Genomic DNA, 14,696 nt, shown 5'->3' with positions numbered 1-14,696 from the left:
ATAAGGATTGATTGGAAATAGCTGGTAAAGGACAGAAAAGAGTCCAGAATAACTCCGAAGTTACAAACCTGGATAACTGAATAATGATTGTTACCTTGAAATAGGGAAACTTGTAGAAGTAACTCCAAGTAAGGAAGATAGATATAATTTTGGATGCATTGGGTTTGAAATACCACTGGAGATATCCAGTACACATCTAGGAGTATAGTACTGGAGTTCAGGAGACAGATCTGGATATATAGATTTAAGAGTCACCTCTACAAGGTTGGTAATTGAACCCAGAGAAATCAAGGGCAGGCCGGTCTGGGGCTTCAGCAGTAGAATCCTAGTATATACTTCTGAAAGGACCCTAGAAATCATCTGATCAGAAGAGACTACAGAACATGAATGTTGGGAGAGAATAAGCTTCCTGTCCCCTACTCTCCCCTCTTCAGGCTGTGCCTAAGGATTTCCAAATCCTGTGACAATAACATATTCCTAAAGAGGACTTCTATTTAATCCAGTAACACTGACCTTCTCCCTACCCCTCACCCTGGGATCCTACCTATAGTCAAAGTCATACCCAACATTCCTTTTACATAGCCCTTTACTCACTACTTAAGACCAGTTTCAAACCAGCTGCCCTAGAGTATAGAGTTGGCATTTATCAGCTTGTCTAGGATAGCAGAAATCTTTGCTCCTCCTTTTGACCAGTGAGGAGTAAGGGGAGGGAGAGAGGGAAGGGATAGTTAAGGGAAGGTGGTGTGAGACACCCAGCACAGGAAGTGCTTCAAACCATTTGGCTGAGTGGAGGGGACTGAGACATGTACTTACTGGGGCTGCTGCTGCTAATACTGCTGTTACCACCCCTGTCTTTCCAAAATTCACACCAGTTACAGACCAAGATTGCCATGAGGAAAGTGATCCTTTCTGCCCTGGAGAAAGCCACCTCCTATGTGGAGAAGAGATACAGGGAGTTTGATCTGGATTCATTGGTGGGATTTTTGATGCTAAAAGGTATGCTGATTTTTTTCTTTTACACAGGTCGGCTAGCAACTGAAATTGTTTTCATACCTTTCTACTGATGGTCAACCTTGAGGACAGGAAATGATCTAGAACTGGATCTTTTAAACTTTGAAACTTAGGAAGAATACAAGTCTTTTGATCATTTCGCATCCCTCCCCTTGCTTCTTTTTAGCTTTTCAGAAATACAAAGAATTTTAAGAAACAAGAAAGAAAAAAAAATGGGAAATATAGATCCTTTTAAAAAAAAAAGTGCCACAGGCCAACTGAGTAGATATGGGTAGGTGGTCTCTGTGGCTCATTTTCTTTCAGCATTGTACTAACAAGAAGGGAATCTTTTTTTAGCTGTTCATATGAAGAGCCCAGAATAGGGGCTCCAAGAGGAAAGGGAAGGTTCTCTTAGGTTTTCTACAGGTTACTCGGTTGATCAAGGTCTTTACTAAGAAAGATGGGAACATAGTAGGAGTTTCTTGATTATATTTAATGACTTTTTATGTGGAGAATGAGGAACAGCAGCAATCCTAGAAACTATCTAGTTCAATTTTCCTTACTCATCTTGGGGTACATAAGCAATGATCTTTTTTTGTAGCATCTGAGGGGAAAAAATAGAGTTGAGCTCTCATACTATTTCATCCTTCAGGTATCTAGAAATCCTATCCCTCAAATTTACAAAAGTCAGTCATGAGCCTCCCACATGTGACTTTGTTCATTTTCACAACAGTGCGGGGGAAAGGGGCACTTATTTTTTTGGAAGGGGAGAAGGGACTTGCTATAGGACTGAGCTTTCCTTGCTTCCAGCCTCTTTGTCCTCCTTGTCTTCTGACCAATAGGGAGGCTGAATTGTAAAATGAGGTGGGGATTGGTACCTCCTGCCTCATGGAGAGACCTAGAACAATAATGGTAAAATTTCAGGGAAAGCAGCTTTTACCTGATAATAAGTAGGAATGAGACTCAGAGACATTTCTCTGAATCAGGAGATTCAGAGCACATCTATGCAACAAGATCTGATTCACAGCCCTGCCCTGTTCCTTCACAGTACAGCTAAATGGTATCAAGGGAAAATGGGCCCGTGACTCTGACCTGAAACCCCTGAACCTGAATGTTGAGAAGATAATGAAAAGGTTGACAATAATCATCCCCAGAGTCAAAGTTTTCCTCAAAATTGTTAACTTCAAGTACTTAAGAGGTAAGATGGGTAAAGACAGAATTTCTTTAATAACAAAGGATTTGAAAATATTTTGGTTTTTTAGAGGTTATTTCCTAGACAAACTGGTCTGGCCTCCATGCTTAAATGATCATGACAAAACTATGGAACTGAGTGGACAAACAGCCATCCAACCTCTTGACATATTACCAGGAGCATACTAGTTTGAGAGGCAGTAGTAGAAATTTTCTCCCATCACAATTGCTTCAGATACTAAAATATCCCTCTGACAGCTCTGGAGAAATAGGCCCATGTGGAAGCCTAGTATTGAGTAACATCATACTTATTGTCACCCTGAGTAGACATTCGAACTATGATCAGTGAAAGGAAGCCTCACTTTCTAACCAAACTGGGAGTCCCTGCTTTGTTCTTACTTTGTAATTACACTTCCCCCAGTCATTACTGGAGGAGATAAACCAGAAATATTCTCTGGGACTTCATGTGCCCATGAAGAACCTCTTCCTATTGATAAGAATTATATTTCTTGATCGATTTCAACCTCATATTTTGAAGGGCTAATATTGTCCATAAGTCCCAAGCTATTTATCTTCAGGGTGATATTGGATGGTGCCATGGAAAGAACATCGGCTCTGGGGGCAGAAGGTTTAAGTTCACATCCTGACTCTAACACGTAGTGCTTGTGTGATCTTGGAGAAGTCAGTTAACCTCTGTAGGCCTCAGTTTCTGCCTCTGTAAAATTGTGGAGGTTGGACTAGCTGTTCTCTGAGGTCACTGCTAGTTCCAGGGTTATGATCTTAGATCCTTGTAAGATCCTAGATCTTACAAGAAATCAGGGTATGAGATAGGTATGTCTAGAACATCAATGGAATAGAAATCAAGTTCTCAAATCAACACATATTGGGCTGTGTGGTAACTGAAGTCCCTTCAAACTCTCAAATTCTATGATTCTGTGAGAAGCCATTGTCAGTCAGGCAAGAAGCTTTTATTAAGTGCTTACTGTGTGCCAGGTACTGGGCACAAGGCCTTTGTACTGGGAATACAAAGTCAAAAAATGTGGTCTCTGAACCCAAAAGCTAACATTGTAATGCCTACTACGTTCCAGCCGTTGTTCTAAATACTGTACAAATATTATCTCATTTGGTCCTCACAACAACCGTGGCAAGTTGATGCTATTATTATCCCCATTGTATGGAGGAGGAAGATGTTGCAAACAGAGAGGTTAAGTGACTTGCCCAGGGTTAAAGAACAAATAAGTGTCTAAGGAGAGACTTGGACTCAAGTCTTCTTGAGTCCAGGCTCAGTGCTCTACCTATTGAGTCAACCAGCTGCCCCAATTATTTACATACAAGATGGGTAAGTGGAAGTTAATCTTAAAGAAAAAAGAATGAAGCAAAGGCAGGGAGAGGGAGGAAATACACCAGAAAAAGCATAGATTTGTCAAAAGTTACATAAAATTACATTTTTTTATTGTCACTGCTCAAATCTCGTCCTTTTACTCTAACAGAATTCCAAGAGACTCTACAGCCAGAATTTTGGAAGCTCCCTCTTTCATGGAGTAACACAAGCTCCTCCATGATCTATTCCAAGTTTGACAACTCAAATTCTTTTCCAGAAAAATTAAGTGATTCTTGCATGACACTTTTACTAGGAAGCACGTGAGTTTTGTCCTTTTTCTTTCTTCCCTGGATGGAAAAGTATTAATCGTCACCTTTCCCATACAAATTCTTCTCACAGTACCTGCCTCCATTTCTATGTGCTACTCATGGCAACAAGGGTCTGTGCCAGCATGGCCAGGCCTATAATTCTCCTGAACATCATTCATTGTTTTCCTCATATAACACCCTGGAACTGCTTGCTCCCCAGAGAGAACAGTCAGCCATGCAATGTCACCAAGCTCTGCACAGAACTCATGACTGCACCTAGACAAAGTGGTGGTGAACTAGTAAGACAGCTCTCCTACTTCCAAATAGCCAAAATGGTAAGTGTCCAGCAGGTCGCTTCAGAAAAGCACTTTGAAAGCTGGCCAGCAGCACCACATATTGGACAAGTATTTTAATGGAACTAAAAATCAAAATGACAAATTAGTTTTTCCTTTTAGTATGTAGTTTGTTGTCCATATTTTTCCTTGTGTGTAAGGCACCTTAATCTCCTTAAAAGCAGATTCCAACTTAGAGCATTAACGTATTTATAATTATTTATATCTTGCCATGTTAGCAAGGATCTCTCTACTACTTTTTGGACTAGTGGAAAGAAAAGGGAAAAAAAGGTCATCTTGCCTTCTGCTCCTCTAAATCCATCTGATGCTACTGATCCAAAATTAGAGGTGGGAACAGTTGTCAATAACTAAGAGCTCAATGAAGCATTTTAAATTGCCTTTAAAAATTCAAGAACTCACTTGGAATAGGATATTTGTGTTTGATAAGAAAGGAAATAAGTAGGTGAGTGGATGGCATATGGGTCTTTGTGCTAATATTCTTTCAGACCCTGCTATAGCTATTCTTCCAAAAGGTAAGAAAGGTTTATTCTTAGACAACACTACAGTTACAAGTACTGATTCTTCTTGAAAAAGGAATATGAGCAAAAGGCTTTACCTTAAATACAGTGACAATTTAAAAATTCATCTCAAAAATATAACTCTTACATATAAGAACTGCTACTCATTGGTACTAACAATGCTCATTTCAATGATTTCTGATTGTCTGTTCCCTAGAAAAAATGCTCAAGTGATCTGTTCCGCCAATCAAAACACTACATGGACATTCTTTGTTCTAACATGATGGAATTGAACTTGAAAATAGAAAAAAATGGATCCTTGTTTCAAAATAAAAATATCTTCATGATAAATAGTACGAACTGCATTCCATTCCACAGATAAGTGCAAATTATCTTCCTGTATACACACACACACACACACACACACACACACACACATTCTGCCTTTGTCACAGCCCTGCTCCCCTCAACTACTGAAAGGTTGAGAGAACTTTTAACTGACAAGCATCAGAAACCCATGGTGTCAGGGATAAAGTAAACCCAAGTGTTAGAGGTTCTTTAGCTTGGAAACCCAAATCGCATCAGGACTTTTCATCACACAGAGAACCTATGAATTTCATCCAAAATTGAAAGCTCTTAATGAGGGAGGTGATGCTAAAATCAAAGTTGAACTAAGCTGTGCCTCCTGTTGCTGTAGAAAAGATGTAGTCTTCCCTGCCAGCTAAGAGTCCCAGGTGCTCAATAGATTCCTCAGGTTGGTACTAAGCCCTGCGAACACAGAAGGCATGGAAATGGGAATAGAGGCAGGTTATGGGAAGGACTGTCAAAGGCACCCAGCAGGTTGGGAAGATAACTCATCTCATTTTCTTTTCCTCAGTCATGCTCTGTGGATTTTCTGGGTACTCGGATTTCTACAAAATCCATTGGATTAAGAATATTCTCAGTTGGCAGAATTCTAAGGAAGGATGCTATTGGGAGATTAGTAAGTAAAGTGGACTGCCTTGGTGTTGGGGAAGTTGAGGGGTTAGAGAAGATAAAAACAATCTGGCATATTCCATCAGATTAGGTTGTAACATCAGACTCTTGGATTTCTTAGGAATATCAACTATCATTTCCTCAAACATTCAATAGGGCGAAATGGAGGATATGTATGTGCATGAGTGGGTGTGTGTACATGAGTGTGTGTGTGTATGTTGTGTTGTGTTGTGTTGGGGGGTAGAACTATTAAGAATAAGGGGAGCAGATGATTAGCAAGGGCTACAGAGATTTGCATTTCAACACACACAATAAACAGAAGGTCTGGAGATAAGAGCTAAAATATGCAAAGCTTACCAAATGGGATCTTGCTACCTCAAAGGCCAATATAATACAGAATACACAATGACCTTTCTGGAAGTCAGATACATGAATTATTTACTATTTCCCTAAGATACAAATTAGACTGTCTGTGGGACCTAGTTGTCAGTTACACTGTTACACTGTAACTGTCAGTTACACTGCATTCCACCATACTTGTCTCCTTTTTGATTGCTGCATTTTTAAAAACCAAGCAGAGAGAATGACTTTCTGTAACTACAATAAATGACAGTGAAGGAGGCAGGTCCTCCTCTGAATTCTGAAGAAAACAGTAAAGCTGTTTCTGTCATACTCATATCTTAACATCAGAGGTTGGTTTAGTTCCGTGGTGGGAAATGAAATACACAGAGAAGATGAGGCACAGATAGCTATTCCACCCTATATAAGGTAGTCCCACCTAATTTTTCACAATAACATCAGTGAAAAATCACAACCAAACCCCACTGCTAAGTCACAAAACCCTGCTCTAATAGTGCTGAGCTAATCACCCATTTAGATTTTTGTTCCTATGAAATACTCCTCTTTAATGCCCTTTCTCTTAACACCATCTTTATGGAGAATGAATTAAAGATATTAGGTGAACTTATACCCACTACTGAAAGTAAGAAATAGCAGATTCAGCATTAGGGTTCTAGTTTCTGGAACTCTTAAGACAAAAAACAACAAATTTGGGAAGAGCAAATGACTCACTGTGAGTGCGCAATTTTTTAGGCAAAGATTTTATTTGGAGAATTATGTTGACAGTGATTATACATCATAAACTCTTACTGAATGCCAACAGTGCAGAAAGGCCTTCACAAACATCAAATCAGAGATCTGCTTTTATACTTAGTGTCCATAATCGCTATCCACAGGACAGATGAGACATAACATTATGAGAAGAGAAGCACTTTCAGGGAAGCAAGAAACTGAGCTCAAGGCTTTACAATGGAGTTTATAAGTTGAAATCAATCAAATGGAGGTTGTGAAAGGAGATGATAATAAGAAAGAATTTTAAGGAAGAGGGAAAACTGTAGGAGAAGCAAAATAATTCTAGAACACAAGAAAGAAGACATAATAATCCCTCATGTTTATGTGGAAATATAAGGTCATAGTCAGGAGAGGAAGCACATTTTAGAAGTGAAAAAATACAAGACGTTTCACACAAACCAGGAATGATGGACAAGAGAATAGAGGAGGAGAAAAGAATTGTACACAATCATGATATTCCCTTCTATTTCTTCTCTCACTAGTTTTCACTGGAAACCAGCCATTAATGAGAGGCAAACACCTTGAAGGTAAAATTATTGAAAACAAATAATACGATTTCAAGTGCATGAAGGAAGACATATATATGCATATATACATATATATGTTGCATTCACTCTTCTGAAAAGATATATTTAGGCTACATTCTTTTAGGGAAAAAGTGGAGGGAAAACCATCTTCATTAGTGTCAGGCAGTCCAGGGATAAAAGACTTGGGTATGAAAAAGTGACAAAGATGAAGTACTTGCTGCAATTTCCTATTTCTCTAACAATTTGAAGCAGTGCTTTTTTTTTCTTTTCTTGGCAATTTTTTTTCAGATTTTAGGTTCAAGAAAAGAGCAAGGTAGAGCCCTGTTTGGTTATCTTAGTCAGCATTTCTCTAAGAAAAACTATTACTTTTAGTGGTCAGAGCAGCTAAAAAAAGTGAACCAAATCTAGACTTTTTCAAGACCTCAGCCCTTGTTGGCCATCTAGTCCATCCTTATATCAAAGAATCTCTGCTTTCATGTACTTTACGTATGGTCATTTAGTCTGTGCTTAAAGATTTCCAAGGAGGGGTTAGAGTTTTCTTGACACCAAGCCTACATTTGCCTCTTTGGAATTTCCATCCAGTGCTCCTGGTTCTGCCCTCTGGAGCCAAGGAGAACAAGTCTTTTCCCTCCTGCATGTCACAGTCCTTCAGACAGATATGATAGATAGCATATCCTCCATCCCAATTCTCCTTTTCTCTGGGCTAGGCATGCTCAGTCCCTTAAGCCAGTCTTCATGTGTCATGGAGGTAGGCCCCTCACCATTCTGGCTGGGCTTCTCTGGACACACTCCAGCTGATCAATGTCCTTCTTAAACTCTTGTTTAAGTGCAAAACTTTATATTTATCTTACTGAATTTCACCTTATTAGATTTAGCTCAGTTCTCTAGCCTGTCAAGAATCTTTTGGATCCCCACTCTACCATCCATCTCATTTTGGTCATCTCTAATTATTGTGAATATAGCTTCTATTTCTTTATTGAAGTCATTCATAAAAATATTGAACAGCATAGGGTCAAGCACAGATACCTGGAGTCCTGCGCTAGAAACTTTCTGCTATGGTGACATTGAACCAAGGTGTGCTGGTAAATGTTTAACAATCAGGCTTTCCAGGGAGAAAAAATGTATCCATATACTTCTAAGTTTAATCTGCATCATTTCTTAAGTATAAATAATCCACAGTACAATACGTCAAGTCCTGACATATTGATTGCACATTTCTGAGCTGTAAATACTTACAATGAAAATTTAACAACCAGCTCTTCCACGCTGGTGAAAATTGTTGACCTATTTACAAATGTTCATTTAGTCTGCCACTCAGTGAATGCTGAATACATGTGATTATATTATTGTCTAATCCATGTCACTCCATTCTCCATAAGAATAATAGGAAATATTTGACAAAAGTTTGGCTAAATTCCAGGCAAACTCCAGGTAAGACCATAGCATTCCCTTCATCTACTAATTTAATAATCCTCTCAAAAAAGGAAATGAGGATATTCTGGAGTGACCTGATCTTGACAAAGACAAACTATCTTTTGTAATCCCTTTCCAGAGGTTTTGTAACCCTCTTTTTTGTGATCCATTTGAGAATAGTCCCAGGAATCAAGTCAAATTAATTGGGCTAAAATCTGCTAATTCTATTTTTTTAATTGGGAAAATACTTGTTCTTTTCCAATATGTGGTACATTTCCCATTTTCCATGATCTTTCAAATACTATTGACAGACAGTAATGGTTTTCCTTTTAATTTCAAAATTTCATTCTTGAGCATTCTCATTCCTCCTGATTAGCTTCTCTGGAAGCATTTTGCTCCAGGGGATCTTACCTATCTCTTTTTCTGAACCCTTTGAAAACTGCTTTTCTGATACCTAGGGTACATGTCAGACTATGCCTAGATGTCTTCTCCTCTATGACAAACTCTAGGATAGAGGATAGAGTAGTGACTTTTCCTAATATTCCCATTGTTTCCACCCCAGCAACCACTTTCTCTCTGCTAGTGAAAATAAGATTCAGAACAAAATTTCTCCTTGTGGCTTGTGAAGGATGAAATTATCAATCAGGAAAGTCAAAAGATTGTTAGATGCTCTTCTTTGCATAGCATGATAACTCCAGCATGTGTCTGGATGTTTGAAGTCCCTCATCACTATGTCATAACTCTGTGCCAAGTTTGTGATCTATTCCTCAGACTCCTTACCTATTTCCTCTTTTTGTCCAGATAGACCATAGTGTACTCAAATAACAAATATTTCTTTCATTTTTCCATTCTTTGACTTCCACCCAAATACTCTCCAACATACTTTTTTCCCTCCAGTTTCTGGATGTCTTCACACGAGTGTATATTATTAATATATAATGCTATCCCTCCTTTACTTCTGTTTCTTCTTTAAAAGGCATATACATTCTTAGACACAGTATAGTCAAAAGTTTTAACCTGCCAAGTCTCATGAAAATATATGAGGTCACATGTGCCTTCTTGCCTCGGGACCCTTAATTCCTTGATTCTTTAAAACACATAAGTTCATTTAGTATTATGGAAACAAAAGATATAGGCTATAGGATTAGGATGGAGGAACAAGGCAATCTCCATTATTTCCATTTCTGCATGAGTCTGGACACCAGCCTCCTCTTAGTTTATGTAAAATGGGAGAAAAGTCTTGGTTCCATCACATCATAGGGAAATTTTTCATATGAAAAAAAGACATATATGTGCACAGTTGAAGATGAAAAACCCTTCTAAATAAAATGAGACATTACCACATGAAGTTAAATGTCCATACCTGAAGTTGAATAAATGAATGATTACATCAGTGTGGAACTATGGTAACTCTAAACTCTTCCAAGTTTGTTGAATTGGCTCCAGCACATTCTTGCATTGAACTACTTGCAAATGCTCTTTGAGTCGACCATCCAGCAAGTTCTGAATCTATCTGCTTACATCATTGTCTAATTCATGTTACTCCACTCCCTACAAGAATAGAATGAAATATTTTGTCAAGAGTTTTGCTAAACTCCTGGTAAACTAAGTCCATAGCATTGAAGCAGCAATGAAAAGCATATCTGATATGTGGTCTAATAAGATTATTTCTCCCTAGGCTGGTGTTCTTCCATCAATACAGCAGCAGCGGTTGCTTCCTTGGGTGGCTTTCTTTATTATTTTACGGATAATTCACCAACAATCAATAAGCCTCATTAATGTCTTACAATAACCAATCAGCATCTAAAATGGGTGTCTCTGTACATGATAACTTTTTATGTTTCCTTGGGTCCTGAATTTGCATATGTGTGTAAGGAGAGAGATCAACAAAGTACAGGCAGCAGATTAGAGAAACCTTGTATTATTTTCTAAATCAAGGCTAGTAAAAATAGAGGAAAGAGCAGAACGACAGTATTAATTGTATCTAACAAAATGATTCCATGAATGCTCTCCAGGAATAATCAAAGTCAGTTGGATTCAATCAATATTAAGCACCTTTTATGTGCAAAGAACTGTGGTAGTTGCTAGAGGAGATACAAGGATAAATAAGCATTGCATGTCTCACAGAACTTACACTAAAAGTTTCTTTTCTTAACTCTTCCTAATATAATAACCCTAGAAAGGTAAATTCCAGTCATTCCATGCAAGGAAATTCTGAGATTGGGCATTATTGAGCTTTACAAATCTCCCCTATCACAGACTAGAAGATATTACATATGGTTGGTAAATACATAAATGTGGTAAATACCAGGGATAGGATACCACAGTGATCATAGTTAAAAGTACTCACTGCTGAGGCAGCACCCCCTCCAAATATTTTGATCTCACAGCCCTTTTCGTAATTAATGGTATCTGATTTTAAATTATACATAAGTATTCACAATGCCCACAAATAAGGACTCCTATCTCAATGGACTTACCAAGGATGGACTATTAAAGACTTCTTCATACTCTGCTCTGCTGATGATCCCTTTTGGGGAGCCTAAGTATTATTTAATAGTCTTCCACACCTTAGCTCTTCTGCTTCCACAATCTGCATAGCTATCCTTAGAGATAATCAGTTTTATAGAGGCATATGTCTAGAATAATAAATTAAATTTGCATAAAATTGATAGCATGGTTTTTTTTTCCCTATTATTTAGGATATAGGCAGAAATCTGGAAAAGATCTGTGCTTTCAGAATCTACAAATACAAATTCCATAGTAATATGTGAAAGTACATTTAGGTGTCAATTGTTCTGTTATTTCCAATGTGGGAAATTTAAGTTTCTCTGATAATAATACTCCAGGAATAGCACTTTTACTCAAGAATGCATCTTCAAGTACCAAATTCAAATCCATATATAATGAAAGTATATCCAAATTCCTATGGTTGAAGTTCTCAAATCTGTTATGTCTCCTATGGACCATGCAGGAGTCATAGGATGTGTCCATGTGCTGTCCCTGGGACTGGTCATTCACAGCCAGTAGCTATTAGATGTTTAAGAATCAGACTCCAAAGGCTCAAGGCTAAAAGATATCTTTAAGATGCATTTAAATTTCTTCCAAGATGGATTACACTTAACCCATCACAAAATGATAAAAAATTATTCTTTAGTGAGTGACCTCCTTAGGAGATTTACACACCTTCCTTAGTTATTAATTCTATTTAAATCCTGCCACCCTCCAGATATACTGCAAGATGAAAAAGGTTAATCATCATCTTCTGTAATACAGAATCAAAATTAAAACACCATTTATTTCTTTCTAAGTTAAATAAATCCCAGGATTTTTTAACCTTATACTTGAGATATTATCCTCCTTGCTTTTAACAATCTTTATAGATCTCTTAACCCTTTTCATATGCGTCTCAAAGGAGCAGAATCAAGAGAAATGCTCTTGACAATTTATCTGATTGACTTGACTGATTCTTAATTTAGTTGATTTCTGGGAAATCAGTGGGTAAGAATCTAATATACACATAGCATTTGCATATAATCCAAGGATTTTTTGACATTTTGACTAAAAATTAAAATTTGAGTAGACAGGTATTTAACTTTGGATAAAATTAGGCTGAACCCAACCAATTAATGTAGAATTTTGATACTACCTTCAAGTCAGGGATATATCAGGTTTTCACCATAGGCTAAAAGTGATGAATGATGGAAGCTTAAGTTATTTCAGTGAGGGGAAAAAAAATGTCCTCTAAAAGAAGAAACCTGAGCTCACAAGTTGTTCTAAATAAAGTTGAATCATAACTAAAGCTGTGGTTTGGAAACTATAAATATGACAGAAGAACTTCAATCCTAACATGAAAGTGAATTAAAATGATATCATTTAATATGATAAATATGGACTGTCACCAGTATTTTGATTCATAATGTCCTAGGAAAAAAAGTAACCTAAAATTGTATTTTCCCTCCACTGTTCTGCAATTTGATACTCAGGATGAAGCAGCAAATTCTTCACCTTTGAAATTTATAAGTATGATTACTTAGTAAACACTTCCCACCCTTGTGATATTAGGCTTCATTCAGTAAGAAAGTAGCAGGCAAAACAGGAAGTTTTCTTTAGTAGAAAGGATACTGGTTCTGGAGTTAGAAGACTGGGATTTAAAACTTACCTCTGAGGCTTATTATTTACCATGATCTGTCATTTGCCTACGTAAAAGCAAGAACCCCGACATACACAGGAGAGCCTGCTGTCACAAGTTCTTTGATGTGCTTTTCTAAAAGGAAAACAATTTTTGAGGGGTCAACAATCATTTTACTCAAGCACATATATCATTCCCTTAGTTCAGGGGGAAAAGTCAGCACCCTAAACTTCAGAAAAAATACAGAGAAATCATAAGCAACAGACAGGGTTTCCAACTGTCTGAAAGACCAACAGATAGATAATTGTCTGACCATACAAACATAGTTACCAGAGAGAGAAGCACCAACATCTGGGTTTTCACAGCCAGGGGACTCCTTAGTGGCTGCCCAGAGTCTCATCTGGTCAAACACACACTTCTAATCAGTAAGCCTCAAAGTAAAATCTCACTTCAGAGTATTTATACATTTTTCAGAGCCAGAGGGTATCACAACCCTTCAGCATCAGTTCCTCATTAACAAAAGGTATGGGCCTTTCTACAAATCTTACCTAATCAAACTCCCCTTAATGGGCAGGCCCATTAATGGATAGGGAAAACCTTTAATCTCATTAGCATTAGAGCCCCACCCCCACCCCAAGCCCTAATTTCTTCATCTTAAAATGAAGGGATTGGACTAAATGACTTCCAATGTCCCTTCTAACTCAAGAAACATGATCCTATGTAATTACTAAATAGTAATTATATCTCTTTTACCCAGGAACTCTGAGGATCTTCCCTGTCCAGCTTTTTTTTTTTTAATTAAAGGAACTATCACTTCAGTAATTACTTAAAGAAGCCTATTCATTGAATGGTGTATGTCACTTAAAGTGAGAATGCTATAAGACCTTATCCTGAAAGGGTCAGGATACATTGTATCCTGGGCCAACTCCAGTCGTCCTGATGAATATCAGGCCACTGGATCCAGATGACTCAGGAGAAGACAGGGAGGCTGGTGACCTTGCACAGCCCTCCCTCAGTTAAATCCAAGTCAACGGCAAGTCATGTCATCCTCTTGATGTCATGGTCCTCTTTGAGAACAAAGGACAAACACAAGTACATATTGGTGTCAAAAGATCTGGCGACAGCTTCCACTCACCAAACCAGTATGTACCTGGAAAAAAACAGAGGCACCAGGATCTCCCTCCAGTGAGGAAATGACTTTTCTCAATAAATGGCAACCATTAAACTACATCCCAGCTTCCAAAATTCTTATCCTGAATTGACAATCTTTTAGGAGAATTATAATACCTATAAAAAACCACAAAAGGGTGTGTGTCTGTGGGCATGTGTGTGTTTGTGTGTATATGTATGTGTGTGTTTATGTGTATCTGCATGTGTATGTGTGTGGGTGTATATGTGTGTCTGTGTCTGTCTGTGTGTCCGTGCGATGCCCCTTCACAGCCCCTTCCTACTCATCGTTCCCCACCCACGTGTCCCACAGACAACTTGCAGGCCGAGTTACCCCTACATCTTGAGGGCAGGGGACACAGTTGGGTTCCCCGGGGCTCGTGGGGGACGCGTGGACAGAACTTTACAGGGGAAATGACACGTGAGCTGAGGCTCAAAAAGAAGGCATTGGAAAAGCTGAGCAGCTGCAGGGATAGGGCAGGGGCACAGAGGGCGCGGCGGGAAGAAAGGCTCCAGCAAAAGCGCGGAGGCTGGAGGTGGGAAGCAGGTGGGCTCCTTCGGGAACAGCTGGTTAGGCCGGAAGGACGTGGGCAGAAGCCAGGAGGCGGGAAAGCCGCGTGGGGAGGGCGGTGCCGGCCCACGGGGGGGCGGGGCTGTCCCGAGATGACCTCGGGCCCCGCACGTCCCCTGC

General features: G+C 38.7%; 1 protein-coding gene and 1 long non-coding RNA gene across 3 annotated transcripts in view; one reads left to right on the top strand and one right to left on the bottom strand.

Annotated features, from left to right (window-relative positions):
* LOC140504017 (uncharacterized) overlaps nucleotides 1–11,274 on the bottom strand; it is a 44,499-nt gene extending 33,225 nt beyond the window's left edge. Inside the window, exons 1-2 of the long non-coding RNA XR_011966940.1 lie at nucleotides 11,187–11,274; nucleotides 10,070–10,257 (exon numbers count right to left, since the gene is read on the bottom strand). This is a non-coding gene — a long non-coding RNA (uncharacterized lncRNA). The remainder of the gene's footprint in view (nucleotides 1–10,069; nucleotides 10,258–11,186) is intronic.
* On the top strand, nucleotides 756–14,308 carry LOC140504010 (UPF0764 protein C16orf89-like). 2 transcript variants are annotated; one of them, XM_072608498.1, is made up of 8 exons: nucleotides 756–996; nucleotides 2,039–2,188; nucleotides 3,672–3,822; nucleotides 4,031–4,145; nucleotides 4,878–5,013; nucleotides 5,538–5,642; nucleotides 7,249–7,293; nucleotides 13,596–14,308. In XM_072608498.1, exons 1-8 carry the CDS (start codon nucleotides 804–806, stop codon nucleotides 13,634–13,636), a joined length of 936 nt encoding a protein of 311 aa, XP_072464599.1. In that variant the 5' UTR covers nucleotides 756–803; the 3' UTR covers nucleotides 13,637–14,308. The 2 variants fall into 2 exon arrangements, with proteins under 2 accessions (XP_072464599.1, XP_072464589.1); XM_072608488.1 differs by lacking the exon at nucleotides 13,596–14,308 and adding an exon at nucleotides 10,385–10,597.
* The last annotated feature ends 388 nt before the right edge of the window (nucleotides 14,309–14,696 follow it).

The sequence above is a fragment of the Notamacropus eugenii genome, chromosome 1, assembly GCF_028372415.1.
Source record: "Notamacropus eugenii isolate mMacEug1 chromosome 1, mMacEug1.pri_v2, whole genome shotgun sequence".
Lineage (NCBI taxonomy): Eukaryota > Metazoa > Chordata > Mammalia > Diprotodontia > Macropodidae > Notamacropus > Notamacropus eugenii.
This window is presented reverse-complemented; position numbering and strand designations above follow the sequence as displayed.